We start from the raw sequence: 24,238 nt of genomic DNA, 5'->3' as shown, positions 1-24,238 counted from the left end.
CGACTGGAGATCGGGCCGCCACCGGGTCCGGCGCATCCTCCGCCGTGTCACTGCCGCCCCCAGCCGCGCTTCCTGGCGGCTCGTGTTGGCAGGAGGAGCGAGCGGGGCTATGGGGAGGTGCCGGAGCCTCTGCGCAACCTGTTCAGGGAAGGCATGCGGAGGGCGGGAGGGGTCCGCGGGGCGGTTTCGTGCAGCGGCTTTCGTCGCTGTCACTGGAGACTCGCTCCCGCCTTCTGCCCGCAGCTCGCTGTCCCCCGTCTGCGGGGGAGTCCCGGGGAGTGGTCCGCGGGAGCGGTGAGCGGCTGCCGTGTCGGTCTCGGGACGCCCGGGAGCCCGCTCCACCGTCGAGCAGCCCCCCGGCCCCGTAGGGTTCTTAAGCCGATCCGTCCTTAATGCCTGCCGGAAGAGCAGCGTGCGGCCGGCGCCCTCTGCCCGCGACCGCTCCAGGTGTTATTTACGCTTTATTAAGTTTGTAAAGCGCTTTAGGATCCCCGCGGATGTGAAGCAGTGTTTGCATGGCTTTGTACAAGTATGAGATAAGCTTGGCAAGCGTGTACTTTTGAATTGAAGGTAAAGCTTGTCTACGCATTTTGTCGTGGTGGTGTAGCCCCCGGGCACCCACACGACAGTGTGTCACCGCCGCGGTCTGAGGACACGGCACGGCCCCTTTCTTCGAAGAAGCTTCGATACTTGGCTAACATGCAAGGCGGTGGGATGTTTCCCTTCAGTTACCAGTGTTATGCCAGGCAGCCGAAAATGGTAATTAACAAGGTATCATTTTCACTGAAGTAGTTTTAGTTCTGTCAGAAATTACCTGGCTGAGCAGAGGGATGAGGAAGAATTTAGCAGATGTGGATCTGATATTTACCAGCCCCCGTGGAATACAATGCACCTCTGCATGCACTGAAATGCACAAGTGCTGAGTATCCTTCACAAATCAAACAGCATCTGTTTCCATCGGCAGCAGCATAACCAGTGCAAAGGGGCCTAAACCCAAGTCATAAAGTAGTTTATAATCCCAAATGCATTTTGGATTTTCCCATGATTCTGCAAACACTCTGTCTTGAAAGCTCAGAAGAAAGAATATGCAGAAACTCTCACCTGGTTGACTTAAATATCCAGTTGCATCACCTGGGTTATTTTAATTCTGCCCCATATATATTCTTCAATGTCATAACCTTTGGAAATTCCACTGCCTTTCTCTGAGCTGTTCCAGGTATTTTCCTGCCTGCTTGGACTGGCAGTGCATGTACAGATCTTTACTTGGGCAACAGCCCACCTTTAATACAATCAAGCATCACTTTTCTTATTATCTGCCTAGGTCAGTATCTGATAGCATTACCTATAATGCTTCCTTTACTCCAGACTTGCTGCCAGTCTATTGCTTAAGATTAAATGCTTCCTCTGCTATAAAGACTGTTTTGCAGAGTTGAAGTGCTAATACTGAAAGGCTGATTTTCATGGCCTTTATTTTCCCACACATTAGAATTTTCACCCCGTCTTCTCTTTGTTCCATTCCATCTTTTTTCTGCATGATGCTGTGCTGTACTATCCTACTTTTACTAACACAGGAAGGGAGGATATAAAGCAGGTGAATGCCTGGCTCAAGAGCAAAGGCCATGCCCTCATACTCCCAGCCACAACAACAAAAGTGAAAGCTAGAGGACCAGCATAGTTACGCTGCCACAACTCATTGGAGAATTCTGCTCGTGACCTTTCCTCTGGGCTCACTCGTTCCCTGCTGCTATAAATTTTCTTATCACTGTTACTTGTTATTCACTCAATGGATCCTGATTTTAGGTGCTTAGCAGGAATCAAAGCATTTTGAAACATCCCTCTTGGGATCCCTTGTGAATTTACTGTGCTGTTATTTGGCACTCGCCTAGCTGTTCCCAGATTCTCCACAGTTTCACCTCTGCCATCCAGATACCCCTTATGAGTTAGTCCCTCTGTAAGCAGGTGAGTCTCCTTAGTCTCACATTGAAAGCACAGTTGCCATTTGACAACAAAGAAGCAATGTTCCATGCTGACTCCAAGCAAGGATTCCCATTTTCTTTTATTGGGTTGTATCTGAGTCCTCTTTTCTACCTTTCTGCTACTGGACACATAGTTAATAGAGCTGGAGGTAATATTCAGAATACTTGTCAGTAGTCTTGACTGTCAGACATATGGAACAATTGAAATTTGTTCAGTTTAATAGTATCCAGAAGGCCAAGTGACAGAAATACACTGTCCTTTCTTGACTTGTGAAAGGGCTGATGGCAAACTACCTCACATAAAATGCTGACCCCTCCACAAAGGGCTGGGCTGCAGTGCTCAGAAAATGGCTGGTTATTAAGTGATAAAACTGGAATGGAACCTAACCAGGTCTCTGTGCCAAACCATACTCTGTGTTTACTTAAATACATATCCACACCTATGCATATTAAATAAAGATCAGATCCCAAAGTGGTCACCAAAATGCTTTGGAAAGATGTCTCCTGGCAGCATTAGGTAATATGTCCATGGATTAAAACTAGATGTGTGGAGAAGCTCCCTTTCACATCTTTTCTCTGGACCTATGTAGCTATGTTGGCACACACCAAGAGGAGGCTGAGAAGGAGATACCATGAGATATCATGGCTTTGTGGAACTGAGATGAGCAGTCTGTGTAGCATTACCAACCTGTGAGGGTAAAACCTCCTGCTATAAAACGTCCTATTAACGCTGTGAGCTCTTGTAGGATGGACAACAGTGTGCTGGCAGCAAGGTGTCTCAGATGGCTTTTTAGAGCCAGCTGAAGTGGTGTAACTGCACAGCTCTGAGTGAAAGATCATTCTTTACATCTTTATTTAATTTAACTGATGATGGCTCCAGGAGTAGGTTCGAGATTCATCTTGTAAAACTGCCACTTCCATGAATGCCTCCTTTCTGCCTTTCAGATATGGCCATGCCCAGTTCCCTTTTGTGGGCTGTTGACATTTTTGGGAGGGTTTACACTCTATCCACTGTTGGCCAGTACTGGGAGCTCTGTAAGGATACACAGCTGGAATTCAAAAGGATTTCTGCTGTCAAACAGTGCTGCTGGGGAATAGCCTGTGATCATCAAGTATACACCTACGTGTTCCCGGGTGATGTTCCTATTAGATACCAAGAAGAAACCTACGAGAATCAGGTACGACACCTTCCAAGTACCTCTGTCACACTGCCTTTTATCTGTGAGAAAGGAATGATAGCGAATGCATACATCAGATGTCCCTGCATGTTTGCCTCACAAGAAGATTGTTTAGTTTTATTTGCTTTCATTTTTTATTAATCTGATGTTCTAACTCTCAAAGCAATCTCTCACTGAGTGCCATGCCAGTGTGTAGTGGCCTGTTCTATGCTGGCCATTTTAGGATGAACATTCAACATTCTCAGTTGATGTTCCCCTCTCCTTAGTGACAAATACATAGGCCCCTGAAGATAGATAATATGCAAAGTGATTTAGCCAGATTCCTAGTAAAAGTAAGTAATAGTTTGCATTCAAATTATAGCAGGATTTTGAAGCACTCATTTTCCATGTGCCCTAAAATGTAAGACATTCTCATGTGACAGATTTTGCCATTGTTTCTACAGTAGGTAATAGTGTGGGGAAAGAAAGAAACATCACAGCTTTAATTGGTGAAAATCATAACAAGTTATTTGTTCTGTAACTGATTAAAGCCAGACCGGAAAACACTACAACATTCTTGGTATAACAAGATCCAGGAAAGATCTATTGATGCAGTTGTCTCGACAGTCTCTGGCACAGAAGCTATGCTCCTCCTAGTGCAGGCAAGATGCTAATGATCTTTCTTAGGGGAAGCAGATGAGATGCCAGGGCCATATCTGCAGCATTGTTCTATTGCTGCAGTATCATGGTGCCATGCATCACAAAAGAAGAAAGCGCTGTTAGTAGTAAAATATACCATCAGGTGTTCCTGTTTATGTAGGTAACAATGACTTAGTTGGGACCAAGGTCAGACCATCTTCGATGCTTCAAAAAGGGTATGTTAGGTAGGGTGAATGCTTTCTTGGGCACTCCAGGAACTGCAGAAAATAATAAAAGTATCATTTTTGACTCCTTATAGATGTCCAGTGAGATGATATGATCTCACATATTTTATTTATTATTTCTGACAGCGCTGGAATCCAGTCGGTGGCTTTTGTGAGAAATTGCTGCCCAGTGACCGCTGGCAGTGGAGTGATGTGAGCGGGCTAAAACATCAGCAGCTTGATAGTTTCACACTGCCTTCACCACACTGGGAGTGGGAATCTGACTGGTATGTGGATGAAAATATTGGAGGGGAACCAACAGAGAAAGGGGTAGGTGAACAATAGAAAAAGAGATCTATTCTGGGGATTCATAGTCTGTAAAATAAAAGGTGCTTTTATAGAAGTGTAAAAGGTCTGTAAAAACAAAAGGCACTTAACTGCCTGTAGCTGCTTCTGGGAAACAGCTCGACTCTAATACATTAAACACAAGGAAGGATGTGGTTTGAAGGCTCTTGAAGTCTACAGGAGCTTCTGTAGAAACTTGATCAGGCCACAAAATACTGGCATGTGAATGCCACTTACTTAAGATCCTTACTGTGAAAAAAGTAAAATGCTTTACTGTGTCTTGTTTGTTCTGTGTATATCATGCAGAGGAATTTGGACATCAGTGATAAATTGTCCATGGAATTAGCTGATGTGTTAATCAGGACTGTTGAGACACACACAGTAACTTGTCCTGTAATCGTAGGAGTGACTCTTGTGAAGAATTGCTCTGTGTTATGATTTCAGGCTTTCCCTTGGTCATGATTTTCATACAAGAAAACCTCTATTTGCAGGGCTGGACTTACGCCATAGACTTCCCCAGCACCTACACAAAGGATAAGAAATGGAATTCTTGTGTCAGACGCAGGAGGTGGATCAGATACAGGAGATACAAATCCCGGGACATGTGGGCAAAGGTTCTGGTTATCTTTTAAATATCAAATAAACTGATTTTCTGAAATAACAAGTGCAGGGAAATTAATTTTATTTTCACTGCTCTGTAAGCTGGACCTACAGGGATGGATTCTTTGACTTCCATTTTTTCTTGTAAGCATAAAGAGAAGGCTGGGATTTTTCATAGAAATCTGTGGTAATAAGGTGCTAGGTCTCATGGTAATGCTGTTCCTTTGCAATTTCAAACTAACTTCTTAGGTTCCTTTGGTTGTTTGACAAACATTCTCCTTTGGGGTTGGCATCATTCACCGTCTGTGTGCTTTTTCTGTATGAATAATTGTTCTTTAATAATTGATGTTCCATTCTAAGAATGTACAAAAATTATACTTTCTGGTGTTCCAGCTTTCCAATTCAAAGAACACATGCATGCACTGTTCTGTGAGTAAAGATTTCCTTTAGTTAGGGGATGAAACACAGACTTGTCTATGCTGTTCCTGCAGTGTATAGCAGCCTTGAATGAGAGGAAGAATCTCCATGCCCAGTCACTTTAGCAACACATAAACCAATCTTCAAAAAACAAGTTAGGCCAGCAGCCAAATCAATGTCAGTCAAAGCAATGTCTCCTCTTAATCTTCCTCCTCTTTGCTTCAGATCGTATCACATAATGATCCAGATCAGTTGCCAGACCCTTTCAATGACATCTCCATTGGAGGATGGGAGATCACTGATGAACCTCTTGGCCGTTTATCAGTGTGGGCAGTGTCTTTACAAGGAAGGGTAAGTGCAGGCTCCCTATGTTTTCTAATATAAATTACTACTGAAAAGGAGTTAAATGCTTTTGAAGCAAGGCAGGTTTATGTTGATCAGGAAATACACTGCTTGTGCATCTGCAGAAGATGTAAAAGATGTTTGGTTTTTGTTTTTTCTTTGTGTTTTGGTTGGTTTGGTTTTTTGGTTGGTTACTTTGGGTTTGGGGTTTTGGGGGGGTTTTGTGGGTTGTTTTCTGTTTGGTTGGTTGGCTGTGTGGTTTTTTTTGTTAGTTTAGTTTTTGTTTCAAGCCTACCATAAGGTCTCTCCTTTTTGGCTCAGTGCTGTAAAGATTTGATTCTTGCTTTCCTTCCTTAATCCTTACAGCATGTATCTGACATTCCTTTGTGGCAAGCTCTGTTCAGTGAAAGTGAGGTCAAGCTACCATCTAACAGAACACGTTTGTGTTATGTATTTGTCATTCTTGGTTTATATAACGTGCCCTGAAATACACCAAAGTGGTTTTAAAATGTCAAAATATACACAGAACTTGTAGCAATAGGTTGCTGTACTCAGTCCAGATTTGCTTCTGTGATTAATGCTGGCCTGTAAAAAAGCCTCCTCCTTGGGTACACACGGAAATAGCATCAGCTGTATAATCAACATGAAAAGAAAAAAAAGGCTTTAAAGGTCAGAGTGCATGCACTGCATAAAAAAATCCTGTTGTTAAAGGAGGGCTGTTCTTTCCAGTTTGTCTTCATGCTTGTCTGAATGGTTTTATTGTTGTAATGATATTTTGTTAAGTTTTGCTTGTGTTGGTATTTTGTTTTGTTTTTTAAACTTGCCTAGGTGTGGTACAGAGAAAATGTCTGCCATCACAATCCAGAAGGTTCCATGTGGTCCTTAATCACCACTCCTGGTGAAGTTGTACAGATCAGCTGTGGACCATATGACCTCCTTTGGGCCACTCTTTGGGAAGGGCAAGCTATTGTGAGAGAAGGAATTGACAGGAATAACCCTCAAGGTAAAGTTTGTTAAATTAGCCGAAAACCCCTTTGATTTATGTAGTGTTGAATAAGAAACTAACCTACAATGCCCTCTGGGGTTTGTTTCTTGCAGGAATTTCCTGGAGTATTGTGGAGTCTCCAAGCTCTGAAAATGGGATTATGCACGTCTCTGTGGGTGTTGATGTGGTGTGGTGTGTTACAAAGGATAGAAAAGTAAGAAGTGTCATGCTTTGGTTCTGGTTTTTATCTTCCTTTTTCCTATTTGCTTTTCTCAGAGGCATGGAACTTTCATAGAAAACATTTGTGATTTGGACTCACTATCCCCATGGTTTGGGGAACTCTAGCTGGAAGTGACCCATAGGGATCATCAAATCCCTGCTCCTGACAGGGAGTCTTGAAAGTTTTGAAGAAAGTACTAGCGTGCTCTTGCTGCAATCAAGTCCCTTCAGACTGCATTCAAAAAAGTAGATGAATTCTGTGCATGTATGGCAGTGCTAAGTAATTGAGTTATTCTGGTTTAATGAATTACAGCTTGGCAGCTGAGTCATGGTAACAGATTGTGTCCAGCCTGCTCCATCTGCTAAGTAAAACCACTGTAATGGATGAGGTTTTTCTTCAGCTCTGCCACAAGGCAGTGAGGTGCACTGTCTGTTATGTGATTCAGCCAACAACTTCTAAAGTACCTGCTTGCCACTGTATGACTGTATACTAAATACAAATGGAAAGTTTTCCAAGTACAGACAGAAAGTTTTCCAACTACAGACACTTTACAATTGGTAAAAACTAATCTAAGAGTGGACAATTTAAAGAGATGTACCACTGAAATGATCCCTCTGACAGTTCCCTCTCTCAGCCTGCTTCTAGGGTTTAAACACAAGAACACTACTTAGAAGCCCGTTCAGAGTGTCCAAAAATAGCCTACAGTTGACATGTAATCCAAAGTATTTTTCTAATGACAGAGAAACTAACTCTCACAGACAATCATAACAAAAAGTCTCCTTGTGGTCTGTTCTGGCTATAGTTGATTAGAAGAACACACAGTCTGGGTACTATTAAGAGAATGATTTTATCTTTACCTGATAAAGGAACAAGGAGGTAAGTGACTTCTTAAGGCACTGCAACAAGTCAGTATTAGAGATTAAGACTAATCCACTAAAGAAACTAAATTCTAGCTGTCAGCTTGCTATTGCAGAAAGAGCAAAATTCAGACATTTTGCTGTTGCTGTTGTAGGTGTGGTTTAGAAGAGGAGTGAACTCACATAATCCTTGTGGAACAAGTTGGATTGAAATGGTTGGAGAAATGATGATGGTAACTGTAGGCTTAAATAACCAGGTAAGACAGCTGTTTAGTACTGACGAGAGTGTTTACATTCCCTTTGCACAGGCAGGATTCACATGTGGCAAGGACTGTCAGCAGTGCCAGTATGGACAGCTGAGCAAGAAGTCCACGTGCTTGAACTGCTAGGGAGGAAGGCATGGCTGAATTCTTCCCCAGAAGATGAAGAGTCAGCATGTCTCTTGTATGGCACAGTCAGGTGCCAACAGTTTTCCCTTGATGGTCGAGAATTTTATACTGTATCTACAGTATTAGCATTAAGGAAGAATGCAAAAGGAAAATCCTCTATCCAGCAGATTTTTGTGATTTATTTTCCATCAGTGCACCTTTTTTGTAGCCGGTATCTACCTGCCTCCCATGGTATTTTCTTCACCAAGCCCTTTCCTTCCCTAGGTCTGGGGAATCGGCTGTGATGACAGAGCAATTTATTTTCGCCAAGGTGTCACACCAAGTGAGCTCAGTGGGAAGACATGGAAGGCAATTGTGTCTAGCAGAGAGAGTGACAGATCTCAAACTGGGAGCTCAACAAGTCTGCTCAGGTACTCAGTGAAATACCTGCTTGCGACTTCATACACCAAGAGTGTCAATGCTAGGAGATAGCTAGCTTTCAAGTGGTCCACACAGGGAGGATTGGCAAAGGCATCTCTAGTGCCACAAAACATTTGCAGGTTTTGCCATTAAAATTAGCAATAAACAGCCATTGGTACTGCTGTACTCAGAGTAAAAACTGAAGCTCCCACTTTGGAGTTCACTGCATGCTTGCAGTAAAATGTGGAACTAGTCTCTAGTAAGAGAAAACATTACCTATGAAATATCATGAAGTGTCAGCTCTGCTTAGGAATTGTCTTTCTCCTGAGTGTCACTGTATGTTTCCTTTCCTAGAAAGATTAAATCAGTAACTCCCCGCTGACTGCTGGCCTCTTGGTTGTGCAAGACACAACAGTGAAGCTGGGAGTGCAGCAGAAGCTACTGGTTTGAGTCAGTGTGTTCTGAGTAAAAGCCTTCTCTAGCCAAGACAAAAATCTGTGATAATGGGCTTTAAAAAATACTCTTTGTTATTTCATATCCAGAAAATGTGATGTTGCTTCAGTGTTTCCCTGAGGGTTGTAGGCAGCCAACACCAGCAGTTGTTAGAAAAGATCAATGAAATATCTTCCTCTATTCCAGATTTACTAGACTGGTCTGCCAGATTTTTGTTTGACTTTTCCCTTGATGATAGAATTTGACCTTCCGAACAGAAGTCTGCTGTTTCTCTCTTAAAGCTGAAACACTAAGTTGATTTCTGTATGCCTATGGTCCCAGGCCTGTGCTAATTTTACTGCTTTGAATGATAATTAATTATCATTAATTATTAATTATTTGTCCCTCAGTGCTGGCTGTTTCTTTACTGATGATATTCAGAACCAAACAAACGCAATCGTTCAGGGTGATACTTCCTCTGATACAGAGCTTCCAAGTGTACCCATGAACCCTGCCAACACCCCCCCGATAGGAGCTGCAGCCAGCAGCAGTGCTAACAGCACAGACAACCAGACAGAAGAATGTGCACAACTGACTGTGGATCCTCTGGACTCTGATCAAGGAGAAGCCACTGTTGTTTTGACCAATAATGAGAAAGCTAATCTTGAAACGCATAAAGCTTCTACAAACCCAAATCCTTCTGCAGAACTGCAGTGGACAAATATTGACTTGAAGGAGGTCCAAAAGCATCCAGTCCTCTCTGTCAGCACTTTTGCAGAAACATCCAGCCTGTCTTCCCTGGGCATGTTCTCAGTGGGAGCTGAAGAGCAGTATGGAGCTGATGAGCACCCACTGTGGGCCTGGGTGTCTGGGGGAGGCTGTCTTGTAGATCTGCACAGCCCTTTGAAGTGGTTCACTGTTCCATCAGGTACTGTCCAGTCACCACAACAGACCCCAATTCCCAGTGCTCTTCATGAAAAATGTTGCTTTGGGTTGTTTTTTATCAAACTATGGCACAAAACTTCATTGCAGTTTAATATACCCCATGTCTGAGGATAGTGCTGCATGTATCCAGCTGTACAGCACTTGAGGACTGAGATGTATAAATGTAAAGGTGGCCTTCTCTCTGAGTTTCCATAAGGTTTTTGTATCCTATGCTGGATCTGCATCTCACTTAATTGCAGTGAAACTGCAAATTCAGGTAAAACCCATGATGTCACTGAACAGGAACTGGAAGTAGTGAAGAGAGTTCTCTTGGGAGATGCAGATGCCAGAAGTAACTGCCTTAGTCCTACTGAGACGAGGTTATGATACAGAAATTACTTGGAGACATTGTGAATGTGAGCTTAGCTGATAGTGAGGATGGGATTTAGATTCTTGAAAGGCAGTGGAATATTTTCAAAATAAGCCATGAACTGTGGCATCCCAGTATTTAATAACTGTCACTCTTAATGCATTGTATTACCTTACTCTCTGGCAGTTCAGTGTTAAAACTCCCATTTTTGCAAGGTTATAGCTTTGAAATTTCTATATCATTATCTACTGATCCCAGTTCTATGCATCATTTACAAAGTTTGGCTGTAATATATTGATGCCAAAGCATAACAATTAGAAAAATTATATTAGACTGGGTTGAGTCAGTCCAGTGTTTGCAGCAGCATCGTGTCGTACCTTTCACAGAACGGTATTCATAGCTCACTGGAGTTTATTTGGATTGGTTCTGTTCTAGGTTTGTTGTCCTCTGTGCAGTCTCTGTCTCTGTCAATCACTCCAGCACAGACAGCAGCATGGCGAAAGCAGATTTTTCAGCAGCTTAGTGAAAGGACAAAGCGGGAACTGGAGAACTTTAGGCACTATGAGCAGGCAATCGAGCAGGTAAGCAGTGGGACACTGAGCTCTCGTCTCCTACACACATCTATTGATACTGGGAATCAAAATACATTTCTGCTGTACTGCTCTGAACTTACTGCCAGCTTTATATTCTTGTCCTTGTTTCTATCTGTAACAACTTCTCTGGATTCTCACTGTCTGAGCTGCCCGTGGCCAGCTAGCAGCTTATCAAACACGGAGCAGCAATCTTTATAAACATTAGGTGATAGGAGCGAACAAAGCCTTGGTCAGCATTATTTGAGTACACTAAAACCTCAAATCTACAGAGAAACCTTTGCAACAGTGGAACATTGTATGAATAATTCCGAGACAATATGAGGCTTCTTAACTGAAACAGTGACTCAAGTGGGTGAACTTTCCATTTCTGCAGCCACTAAGGGCTTAATGTAACTTGCATAAATAAAGCAATGACACAAACGTCAATAGGAGCCACTTAGATAGCAGCAGGCTTTGTTACAATTCCTTGGCTCTTTCCAGATTCATTCACATTTGGGTCCCTTCATTGCTAATTGCCAAATGAAATCCTGAATTCATTTGATTAAAAACACTCAAGAGTCCAGAGATTTAATCAAAATGTAAAAGATTATGTCAAAAGCCTTTAAAGTTCAAACAGAAGTTATAACAGGAGCACCCTAGAGTCAATTAGTATCAGTGTGCTACAGTACTTTTGTTGAGGTGAGGTGCTAATACTGGTGAACACAGGCTTGTCAGTTTTCATTTTGTCTCCTGCTTTCTGAACACTCTGGTGCACTGTGTCAGAATTAACTGATATGATACAGCCTGACCCACAGCAGAGATTTCTTGTGGTCACAGAAAATAGTGTTTGGGAAAAAGAAAGAGTCATGCAGTTTCTTTAATCCTGTAAATTTGTGGGTTTGTTGCAGTCAGTGTGGGTTAAAACTGGAACCTTGCAATGGTGGAGGAATTGGAAGCCTCACAAATGGGTGTATGTTCGAGTTGCACTTGAGCAGTTCATCGGGAGCGATGGAATGCGTGACAGCATCCTCTTCATCTACTACATGTATCATGAGGAGAAAAAGGTGTGTTCAGCTTGAGACCCTTGAGACAGTTGTATTTGGCAAAGGGAAAGGGAAGTTTCCTTAAGGGAGGCAAATTATGATATGATATTGTTCTAACTTTTGGGAACCAGCTCAAATGTAGCCCAGGGTGCTAGCAAAATGGAAGCTTGTCCAAGCTGTAACTATGCTAATGCTGTCAGAAATACTCTGACATTGATCAAACCATTAGCTTTGCACTAATGAAGAATTCTTCTGGAAGTTCAAAACATTCTTGACTGTGAAGATGGAGCCAAGCTTGGCTGGCCAGGGCATTCCTAAATAGGGTTAATACATACAGGCAGTAGGAATTAGAGATAATGCAGAACTGGAAATTGAGCCAGATTCCTTCTGCACCAAGAAATGATTCTTTGCTGTCCTTGGAAGGAATGTCTCATTCATTGTCCTGAACTACAAAAATGCTGGCTCTGAGAAAGGTACAGCTGAGTTTGCTTTAATTGAAATTTGTTTTCTCTTGTCATAGTATATCCATGTGTTCCTGAATGAAGTCACTATTATAGTTGAAATTCTGAATGAAGCCAAACACTCCTTTGCACTGTATACACCTGAAAGGACGAAGCAACGATGGCCGATCCGCCTGGCAGCCACAACAGAGCACGAAATGCATGACTGGGTAATTCTGTGCATTCTTCATTTCAAGCTGGCAGTATCTGAAATAAAACATACAAGCTGGCCTTTGAAACCTCAGCCTTACATTTACAGTATCTAGGCTGTTTATCCATTTTCACAGTTTTAAGTATTTATCAGGTCTGTTTAAACTTATTTAGAGCCACCAGAGACATCTTGTTTCCTTTGGAGCTTTCTGATGCTGCAGTTATCCTCAGTAAAACCAATATTGTTTTTCCTTCTCCTCCTATCTCTGGATGTAGATTAGAGTACAAATGAGTTGGGAGTTTAATTCACATAGTCTGTTCTGTATTGGTGGAAGAACTGTTGTGACCATTCTGGAGAGTCCCACATATAGGCAGGCAGGTAGGCATATATACACTAAAGCAATGGAAACCTGAAAGATACTTCATAATGACCAGATACTGCAAACCACATTGGTTCCAGTGATGGTGTTAATAATGTCTAAAATGCTGAATTCCAGTGCATTTGAGAAAAAGCTGCTAATTCACTTTGCTGATTTACAAGAACCTGCAAAGGTAAAACTTCATTTTGTAATACTGAAGTATCTATGGAAGTATTTGTCCTCACTGTGAATTGAAGCATTTGGTTCTCTGTTTCTTGTTTTGTAGCTCTCTTTGCTGAACATGTCCTGTTGTGAAAGCAGACGGATCCAAGGCCCTCCTTCTCACCATGCCATTTGGTCAGTTACTTGTAAAGGAGACATCTTTGTTAGTGAGCCAAGTCCTGAACTGGAGGCTGGACCACACCTGACACCATGTGATCAAATGTAAGAGGTTTCAGAAGCTGTTCTTTCTGGCTCTTGCTGGCTTCAAAGGGCTGTTGGGGTATACAGTATTGCTGCAGATGAAGGTTCATGGCTGCCTTCATAATCATAAGTACATCTGAAGAAATTCAGCAAATGGTATTTTAATTCTTAGATGCTTAAGCTGTTAATGCAGTTTCAAAAGCCTTTGTCATTGAGATCCCATATTTTGTGTGATTGCATCTTTAATGCCATAATTATTAAAATTATGGGATGGCCTAGACTAAAACCTAATCCCTGCAATTGTAATGTAATTTGAGCTTGCCATTTTATCTGAGTCAGGAAGTCTGACATTTTCAGTCCTCTGTAGTCACTACAGTCCAGGAGCAGCTCCTTTAGTTTCCATTACAACTATGACAATACAGTACTGTAAACTCTTCAAGCAGAAAAGTAGCAGCATTGGAACTGGTGGCTTAAAGGCTAAGCTTCAATTTAAAAAATAGCCCCAGTTTCAAGTTACTTGCACAATGTGTGTTTGAATAATACCATAGAGATCCTTTAGTCCTTTTCCCACAAGGCAGAGCACCTCCCAACATCTGGCATGTCACGAAGCTGATGTGCTCTTGAATCTTAGTTTGGGGAATCTGCAATCTAGATGATTTCCTGGCATTCTGATAACTTGAATTACCCCTCTGCAATCTCCTTAGCTTCCCCATTCTTCCCCAAAAAAGTACCATGAAATTGGCTGTGTAAAGCCTCAGAAAAAGATTGACCTGTAAAGATTAGGAGAACAGGAAGAATTAATGTCCTTGTTTTTACCAAGCTCCATAGGATAGAAATAATTTGCCTTCTTGTTAGATAAAGGCAATTCCTAGATTTTAGAAAAATGAGGATGAAGTTAAAGCTGAGGTAGTTGATGACCTTTAAGATGTAAAGATTCTAGCAAGATCATCCTATGTTTAAGCATAGATATATATAAAACACACAAGCCATCAAATAAAATACTTAAAAGCCTGAAAATGCCAAGTGGAGGCAAACAGGTTCCAGCTAACTTTTTGGTAGTTGCTCGGAGAGAAACATTTTCAGGTGACAACTGCCTACACTTAAGAGACTGCACAGAGGATGAACAAATGAGCATATAAAGTTGCGTGTCCTTAAGATTGTTGAGTTGTAGGAGGGGAAAGTGTACATTGCTGATGAATGTGGTGTAGAGTCAATGTAAGGTGTCCTTTTCCTGGCAGGTTTTGGCGTCAAGTTGGAGGTCATCTTCGACTGATAGAGTGCAATAACCGAGGCGTAGTGTGGGGCATAGGATATGATCACACAGCTTGGGTTTATACTGGTGGATATGGAGGTGGCTTCATTCAAGGTATGGACAATTTGTCTACTGGGAATGAACTGGTATTGCAGTTTTATATTTGTATTTTCAGCTTAAGAGTGCAAAATAGGATAATCAGCAATATTACTGTGGCTGTTGTAATTTAAATGTAGTGTCTTTAGGGTCACCTTACTATAATCAAGTTGAACTTGATGATCTTAGCGGTCTTTTCCAACCTTAATGACTCTATGATTCAAATAATTTCCTTCTCACAGGACTGGCCAGTAGTGCTGATAACATTTACACACAGTCAGATGTGAAATGTGTTTACATCTATGAAAACCAACGGTGGAACCCAGTCACTGGATACAGCAGCAGGTTATTTACTCAATTTATTGTCTTTATTTACTGCAATTTTTTATTACTGTGAAATGAAAGAAGGGGTTTGTTCTAGCTTTTCACAATACTTATTATGATTCTATCTTCAGTCTCCTCTGACATTTGTTGTTAACCTGAGATGGAAGGAGTACTCTTCTCAATTTTCTAGATTTGTGGTTATCCATTCAAAATGCCTTTGTAGTAAAGTATTAGAGATCTCTGCAACATCTTTCACTGTTATGGCCACATAGCAAACTTTTTAGTAGGAGCTCTATGTTCATGTACATTCTGTGCTAAATATATTTGGATTGTGAATAGTACGTCTGAACAGAAGCGCTGAACAAGTATTCACATACCTGGGTGTCTATGCCAGAGAAACGTGGGATTCACTTTCCAATTTTAAACAGGAGTGAGGGATATCACTCTACAGAGAAAAGTTTACACAGTCCTCAAGTTTGGAAGCAGTTGTACAGGTTCTTTCTCACTATCCTCATCACTGACATGGTATTTCCAAATCCAGAGATCAATGACGGAAGAACAATGTGTGTATGAAAGTGGGAAGTGCTACAAGGAGGCTTTTCTGCCCTCACCCTTTAAATTCTCTGCTGTAAATGACTTTGCATTCCTTGTACACTGTTCACTGTTTCACCACAGAGGTCTGCCCACGGACAGATACATGTGGAGTGATGCATCTGGCCTGCAGGAATGTACGAAAGCCAATACCAAGCCTCCTTCTCCACAGTGGTCTTGGGTAAATTTTGTCTTAAAAGTCTTTTTCACTAAGAAGGCAAGGTTTAGCAAGACTTGGGCTCAAGTGACCCAGACTTTCTTCCTGGATTTATTGTAATATTTAACCTCAGTTTTCCCATTTATAGAATAGCAATAATCTTCCACAGTCAAAGGAATGTTAAGTATTGAGTGGGATTTCTTGTTTAGTGGAACTTAGCCTTCTGTTGTAGTCCTTTTCAACTGAATAAAAAAAGAATTGGGAACCTCTGGATGAATTGATATTGCAGTTATTAGAAGGTTTTTGCCAAGTCATTGCACTCTCAAAGGTGGAAAGAGGTTATTTTTTTTATACATTAGGTGTTGATTGTGCTTGTTATTGTCTCGTTTGCCAACAGGTATCCGATTGGTACATTGATTTTAATATCTCAGGCGGAACTGATCGGGAAGGCTGGCAGTATGCAGCAGACTTTCCAGCGTAAGGAGATACCTTCTTCTACCTAAAATCCTAGTAGGGAAACCTCATAATTCCTTAATTGTTCTTGTTTGCTACTTTGCACGTTAACTGTGCTTTAACAGGGACAAGAGTGCCTTGAATTCTCCCTTTGTATGGGGATACTAACACAGGCATTTGCCAGGGGGTAGGGCAGCAAAGTGAGTTTAGCAAACTGTATTCCCAGCATGTTAAATTCAGCAGGTATGTCTGGTGGGCACATACACAGACAGTGCTCTCAGGCTGGGATTGACATTGAAGATGCTCTGACTTCCTCATGAACACCTATTTAAATCTGTTTTGGTAGGTCCTACCATGGTCACAAGACAATGAAAGACTTTGTCCGACGGAGGCGCTGGGCAAGGTGAGGAACTAAAATAAAAATAGATATTTTTAACTGGAATGTGAACGGTTCCCTTAAAGTCTCCTTTAGTTGTGAGGGGAAAAGTCTCATCACCCAATCAACAAAAGCAATAGTGAAGAAACCTGCAATAAATAACTCATCTCCAGTAGAGAAGCCAATGAACCTTAGCATTATGGCTTTAATTTCTAGTCTTTACAGGTAAATGCCCTGTTAAATTTTGTGGGATCCATAAAGTCAGATATTCTCTGTTTCTGATTTTCCTCATGGATTAAGGAACAGCAGAGTCTAGGTATGTTAATACATACTAGGTCGCTTGTTTCAACTGGTAATATGTCTTTTATATTAATAGTTTTAACATATGAACTCCACATACTGCATAGTAGGCAACAGATAATCTCAACTCCATCCAGGTCACAACACACTGTATTCAGGTGGAAGCAGGGAAATGGCAGACTGCCACTATATTCTAGTCTGTTCTGTTAAGCAGAGAGAGTCTGTGCATTTGCTGGTTTTCCAACTTTTCTATGCTTGCTGTACTAGAGTATCTAACAGCTATGCCAAGAAATTGCTCTGAACTTACAGTTACACGTTGTTCTGTTTGTTATTGAGACCACAAGGCTAGTATTTTGGCCCTTGTACAAAAATGTGTGAGGTAAGGTCTGGAAGCATCAAACTGTTCCAGGATGTGCAACAAAACAAACAACATCCTGTCACTCAGAATGGTGACTTGAAATGGAAGAAGCAACTTGAGCAACCTCAAGCCTAAACATCTTCTCTGGTTTTAACTATCAACTGAAAATTGAAAACCAATAGGGAACAGCTGAGGACTGGATCCAGTTGTTCAGAACCGAAGGAGAGAAGTATGTCCTGAGTTTTTTAGGCTATACTTCATACACAGAAGTTGCTGCTGGGATGATAGAATCTAGCATAGTTTCCCTAGTAGATAGCACTATTTTCCTACAGCTTCCACAGGGAATAAGGCAAATTCCCATAAAACGATCTACCTCTGTCTCTCTAATTTAGAGCTGCCTTATTTCTGCCTACCTCAGGATGCAACAATTTTCTAACAGGCTCCACCAAAAAGACTACTTGCAAAATGATTCTCTTAGCCAAGACAGAGGAAGGAACAACCAAGTGTGGATTTCTCTCTGCAGTGGGATTCTTGGCTTAGGGTCAAATATTCATTGTCCAGCTGTTGCCCAATGAGTTTTAGAAAGCTCAGGAGCAGTGTAGCACAAGCTGCAGGCTTCTTGGGTGGCCTTGATCTTACAAAGTGACTTTTTAAAAGAACAGCAGCTTTGAGAAATCAGTAATATGTCAAAACTCAAAACATGATTGACTATTGTAAACACCTCTCAGTGTTTACTGTACTACATTTATTGTAGCTGCTTAATGAAAAAAATGTCAGGATTGTTTGCACTGAAGCCAACAATGGAGAGAGACACAAATTCAGTTACAGCAAGTATGCATTTCTCACGGGTTTGGGGTTTTTTTGCTTCAGAAAATGTAAGATAGTCACCAACGGGCCATGGCTGGAAGTGCCTCCAGTTACCCTGTGGGACATCTCCATAATTCCCAGTTCAGATGCAGATGATGAAGAAGCAGTAGCACTGTGGGCAATCAGTGACAAAGGAGACGTGCTCTGCAGGCTTGGAGTGACACAGCAAAATCCAGCTGTAAGGCTCCCTGTTTATTTTTCTGCCTTGTTGATGTATTTAATGTAATTATACAAATTACATTCTAATGTAATGACAGAATTTAATGTAACTGTGCAAGTACACACAATTATGCAGTGCCCTCTCTCAAAGCACCCTGTGCTTTTTTTCCCCTGTGTCCCAGATTTGAAAGTGCTTGGCCACTGACTGTACCACAGATTGCTGCCACATTTCTTGCCTCAGCACTTCTCTTGCATAGTCCACCTCAGCTTGTGCCACGTGCCTTGCAGGAGCCTCTCTCCGCCCCTGTATATCTTCTTGTGAAGCACTTGGCTTCCACTTTCTGCACTGATATTTAAAGTAATTGATAGTGTGGGTATCCCCACAGTAAATGTGAGGGATAGAATTTCTCTAAAGTCAAGTCCCAGTCTAATGCCTGTTGATACCACTTACCCACTGATTTTTTTTTCTGGGCCTGGTACTGACTCTGCATATTTAAGACAGGTGGATCTGGACTAACTAACAGATTTGTGTTCTTTTATGGACTGGGAGTGGAAACAAATAGTCCCACTAGCTTCAATAAGAATACTTATTTCCTACTAAAAGACACCAAATTAGGGTTGGTATGCGCTGATTTTAAGTCATATTTACAATGAAAAAATACTAACAGTATGCTTTAGTGGAATTTGGAGAAAAACTTCAAGAAGTTGAAAAGTTATAGGAATTATTTTGGTTATTCTCTTCCTGTTCAATCAGCTACAATGGCACAGACCTGTAAGACACTGCAAGAACAAGAACTGGAATACTTGATGCCCCGTATCAGTTGATTTTCATGAGATTATTGCTCAGTGTAATTAACACCAAGGCATTAAAAACCCAAAAGGGGTCTAGCCCAGTTATTCAGAGACATGTAAAGCCCTGTTATAGTCCAGCACAGCTATTTGTAAAGAGCTATTATAGCAACCTGTCTTTGAGGATCAGGGACCTGTTTCTGTTCATCCACTATGCAAGAATTATTTTTCAAAATCTTTTTCACTGCCTAGAGTTTTTCCTACTTGGCAATAATCAACAATATTTTGTTGTGGACTTTTTTAGCTATTGTTTCAGAATTGATGTTTCATGATTTGTTAGGGAACATCCTGGCTGCATGTGGGGACAGATCAGCCTTTCATTTCCATCTCAATTGGAGCATTTTACCAAGTGTGGGCTATTGCTAGAGATGGTTCTGCCTTCTATCGGGGTTCAGTGTCTCCAAAAAAACCTGCAGGTAAGGACTTCTACTTTTTTTAGTAGTCTTTGTCTTACACATTGTGTAAGCTTAGTACACTGCCATATCTGAAAAGCACTAATCTATTTAGCAGAGGCCCTTCCAATAGCCGTGTAAACAGCACATATGAATAATACTTAACGTTAATTATAGCAGTTAATTTGCTCTTGCATGATTTAAAGTTTCTAAAAAGAAAGTATTAAAAATATGTTAAATGTAATGTCATTCACAGCTTTTTTGCACAGCTCTGTATTTCAGCTGCAGGCATTTCCAAGACTGCTTATACATAATTCATTTTCTCAATGTTTTACTCAAGTATTTTTGACTTCCAGGTGACTGCTGGTACCATATTCCTTCACCTCAAAAACAAAAGCTAAAACAAGTCTCAGTAGGACGAACATCTGTGTTTGTGTTGGATAAAAATGGTAAGGATTTGTAAAAGTATTTATCAGTATTACAACAAATAATTCAATATAGATCAGATTGATTGAAAAAGGAGTATCTAAGCCAGAGCTTCTGCAGACAGATTACTGTTGCTCCCAAGAGGAGCAGTATTTCATATTCAAAGAGATGGAGCTGGCAGCCTGCTTAATGACTGGGTTTGAAGTCTTGATGTTTGTTCCATATAATGGTGCCCCAGACAGCAACAATCCAGCATCTCTGTAAATACTTTGGGGTGGGGGCGAAGAGATAGATGAATCTGAAAGAAGAGAATTGCAAGGAAGGATTTGTCTGAAACCAGAGACCATGCAGAACTGAAGAATACCTTCCTGTTGCAAGTCACTGCATGGTAATAAATAACAAAACAAGCCTCTAACACCAGTCTCCTTCAGAGGCCTTAATCTCACTTGTACTTCCCCAGGGCACGGTTCTTTATATGAACGTTTTTCTTCACAAAATTGTACAAAATAAAGTATTTGCTGGTTTCTAGAAAAGTTGTAAAGAATAACTATAGAAATACAAATTCCAGAGTAGGAACTTTATTGTCCTTCACTGTAACACATTAGGCAAAACCATAAAGCACTTCCACAGAACACAGAGCATTAACTACAGATTTGTTGTGCTGGTTGTTAGTGCTTTATACAACCCTGATGCCCTGAGCTGTAAGAGAGAGCCACAAAGATGATTAAGGGACTTGAGGATCTGCCCTGTGAAGAGAGACTGAGACACCTGAGGCTGTTTAGTCTTGAGAAGACTGAGAGGGAGGGGATCTGATCAATGTATATAAATATCTGAGGGGTGGTGTCAGGTGGAGGAGGCCAATCTCTTTTTGGTGGTGTGCAGTAAAAAGACAAGGAGCAACGGATACAAACATGACCATAGAAGGTTTCACCTCAACATTGAGGAGAAACTTCTTTACAGTGAGGGTGGCGGAGCACTGGAGCAGGCTGCTCAGATTGGTTGTGGAGTCTCCTTCTCTGGAGACTTCCAAAACCTATCTGGATGCATTCCTATGTGGACTACCTTGGGTGATCCTGCTTTTGGCAAGGGGGTTGGACTTGATGACCAGTGGAGCTCCCTTCCAATCTCTAACATTCAGGACTATTTATTTTAAAGGCAATCTTTGGTACCGGCAAGGTATCACACCAAGCTACCCTCAAGGATCTACTTGGGATCATGTTTCAAATAACATCCGTAAAATGTCTGTAGGGCCCCTGGACCAGGTGTGTATTAAGCTTCCTTCTGTCTCATTAGTTTATTAAAAAATATGCTTAACACGCTTCAGTATGAAATGAAATGTTCTTTTTGTTGAACTTTATTCCACAAGGTGGTGGTCTAAGTGCTGGAATCCTGATAAAAGTCATGCCAGTGAACAGTGATACAGCCAGCCCTTTCCTGTAAAAAACCTCAGTAATTTGTTAATCTTTTTTTTTTTTTCTTTAATTGAGGCCATTTTATGTATTTAACCTCCTTCCAGCCAAGTCTTACTATCTGTCAATGCTTTCATTATAAATTGGTATCTGGTTGGTTGGTTGGTTGGGTGTGTCTCTGACTAAATTAAAGCCTTTTAAAGGTCAAGGCTAATTTCTGAAGTGGTCAAACAGAAGTACAATTTTTGTGTCAGAGGAGCAGCATAAAGAGCACGTTTTATTGCCTCTCTTTGCTTTCTTGAGGTCTGGGTGATAGCTGACAAAGTGCAAGGAAGTCATAGTTTGAGCTGTGGGACCGTCTGCCATCGGATTGGTGTTCAGCCAATGGAACCTAAAGGCCTCTCATGGGATTATGGTATTGGGGTGAGTGCTGGGGGTGTAATACTGCCTGAAAGTTGGATATCCAAATACCTGTGGGCACACTTAAAAAGCAAAGTGCCATCCTGCTCCAGCTGGGTAGACTTCTAAAGCTTGCATAATTACTGCAGGAAACTGACTTTAATTCTTCAGTTTTAGGTTCCTTTTTTTAGTTAATATAATGGGTTATGCAGTTACAGCTAGAAATACTTTATTTGCATTTGATAAGTACTCATTTTAAATAGAAACTTTGTTTTTTTTCCATTTTAACTTTTTAAAAATAGCTTCCTTTCTAGCCTGTATGGGATTGTTCCTTCTTCTTGTTCCCTCTATCACACTCAGTGTTTGAGAAGGGCTATTTTCAGGTTCTGCCCTGTTTTCAGATAGTGGAATTAACACCTAACTGCTATTCTTAATTCCATGCAATTCCTGAGTTTACTACCAAGGTACTTCCCTGACAGGGAGATGATACATTGTGTTGTGTTTTGTTTTACAAGGAGCCTTTTTTCCTTATTCAGCTCAGGGCAGGATTACTTTTCTTCATTAACAAAAAAACCAACAAACCAAAACAACAGTATAAAACAGTAGTGTACATAAAGCATCACATCAGATACCATAGTTGCAGGGTGATGGGTTTTGTTGTATTTCTTTATCAAATCTTTTACAGGGTGGATGGGAGCACATTACAGTCAGAGGAAATGCAACTGAAGCATCTAGGGCCACTGCACATGACACTTCAGAGGAAAACCCTGCAGTATCAAAGGATAGAGAAGATGAGGAGAGTAAAGGGAAAACAGAACACTCTAAAAAGTCTCTGATGCTCAGTGAAAGTCAAGAATTGGACAGAAATGCTGTTAATTGTTAAATTGTCATCATCTACATGTTGCAAACAAGCAGCAGTGGGTATAATTTATAAAGAAACTAAGTATCTATTACCTGGAGAGAAAAACATGACATTTTTGTGCTACTAATGTATTTTACTGAACTGAATTTTGCAGTGAGGGATTTTAAATATTGGTTTCTTCTACTACATCACATGGAAAAATGTGACTTGGTACAGCTAAGTTTTGTCAAAGCAGGCAGGTTTTTTAGCATTTGGCCCTTTGCCATAGCTGCTACACAACCATACAAATGTGAATATTTTTGCAGATGGTCACTTCATTTTTTACGAATATTACAGTTCCCGTCCCTACATTTCTCTCTTATTCACATACCTTGCACATTCTCCTTTAGATTTGTATTTGAGCAGAGATGCTGATGTCATTTAAATGAATTACAGGTAGTTCAGTGATCTGCACTGCAAACATAACTGGTCCTGACTGTACAAGCATTTATATATGCACCTAACTTTGCTCCTGCGAGTCCTGCTTCTGTAAGCACATTAATCAACAAGTGGAACCCCTGGTTTCAGCAAGCCCATGTAGAAAGCAGGATCCTATTCAGTCTAAGAGTGATGAAGTCTCATTCTAAATGGTGGTACATCATGTTTTGTCTTCATCTGAAGAGGAACCATGGTAACTGCGGTATACAGATGCCTACCTATAGAGGTTGGAAGGCACCAGATACCTGAGGAGTTAAGCTATGCCAACCTAATGAGGCTGGAAGGCCCCAGATACTTGAGGGAGTTACATGCTTTCATAGTGTAAAAGACACAAGGGTCTTTAAGATTCTGATTTTGTAGTGGTAGGAATGCAAAACAACCTCACTGGTATCAGTGGAATCTGCCAACATACACTACTGTGTTCAGAATTAAGCTCTGTTCTTTGTGTTAAGTGATTGATTTGTTCCTTCTTCCAACACTAAACCACTTTTTATTCTCAAACACTTGTTTTCCTTTTACTTATCATAATTTGACTGTGATGTGAAATTATTATTTGAAATCCAGTCCTTGGAAAGCACTGAAAAAACTTTCTCTCCCAATAGCTTCAGGAAGGCACCATGTTTTCCCTCTGGCAGCAGTTTACAATCATTTTTCCTTCTTTGTGTGTGACTGTTCATGAAGGTATTTTTATATGATGAGCAATGTGGTGTGGTCTCAGTACTGTATTTCTAGAAGTAAAATTTATGTTTGCATGTATTTAAAGAATATATTTGGTATTTTAATGCCAAGGAAAGCACTGTTTCCAAGTCCAAATGTGAATGAAGATGCAAGATCCTTTACTGTTTAAAAACCCTGTTGATCCTTCCTATTTGTGATTACAGATTTCTTTATGCATACATCATGGAAGTACTATAAATAACATTTGCATTGATTACTGTAATAGGTTTTGCATAACTTGCACAGTATTTTGTCCAAATAAGTAACTTTATCACATGTATTTTAGAGAATTATTAGGACTGTATTTTCTCTGCATTGTTTCAAAAATATTTTTAATAGTCAGTGTTTACATATCCAACAATCAAACTGATGTCATATAAGCTTTATAATGTACCTTTGTGTTTTTCCCTGCATTGCCAAGTTTCACTTACTTTACTGTAAAAAGCTGGGT

General features: G+C 40.9%; 1 protein-coding gene across 1 annotated transcript; it reads left to right on the top strand.

Moving 5' to 3' along the window:
- Positions 1-2,896: 2,896 nt before the first annotated feature.
- TECPR1 (tectonin beta-propeller repeat containing 1) lies at positions 2,897-22,614 on the top strand. Its single transcript, XM_054391128.1, has 24 exons — positions 2,897-3,154; positions 4,144-4,326; positions 4,833-4,955; positions 5,584-5,709; positions 6,529-6,703; positions 6,799-6,899; positions 7,918-8,019; positions 8,416-8,561; positions 9,393-9,910; positions 10,712-10,857; positions 11,757-11,912; positions 12,412-12,561; positions 13,187-13,344; positions 14,562-14,689; positions 14,914-15,016; positions 15,671-15,767; positions 16,141-16,220; positions 16,543-16,599; positions 18,101-18,275; positions 19,386-19,521; positions 19,854-19,946; positions 21,079-21,185; positions 21,636-21,755; positions 22,417-22,614. Exons 1-24 carry the CDS (start codon positions 2,900-2,902, stop codon positions 22,612-22,614), a joined length of 3,633 nt encoding a protein of 1,210 aa, XP_054247103.1. The 5' UTR covers positions 2,897-2,899.
- Positions 22,615-24,238: the final 1,624 nt, after the last annotated feature.

The sequence above is a fragment of the Indicator indicator genome, chromosome 22 (assembly GCF_027791375.1).
Source record: "Indicator indicator isolate 239-I01 chromosome 22, UM_Iind_1.1, whole genome shotgun sequence".
Classification (NCBI taxonomy): domain Eukaryota; kingdom Metazoa; phylum Chordata; class Aves; order Piciformes; family Indicatoridae; genus Indicator; species Indicator indicator.
Note: the sequence above shows the minus strand (reverse complement) of the source record. Positions and strands in the feature narration are given on the sequence as shown.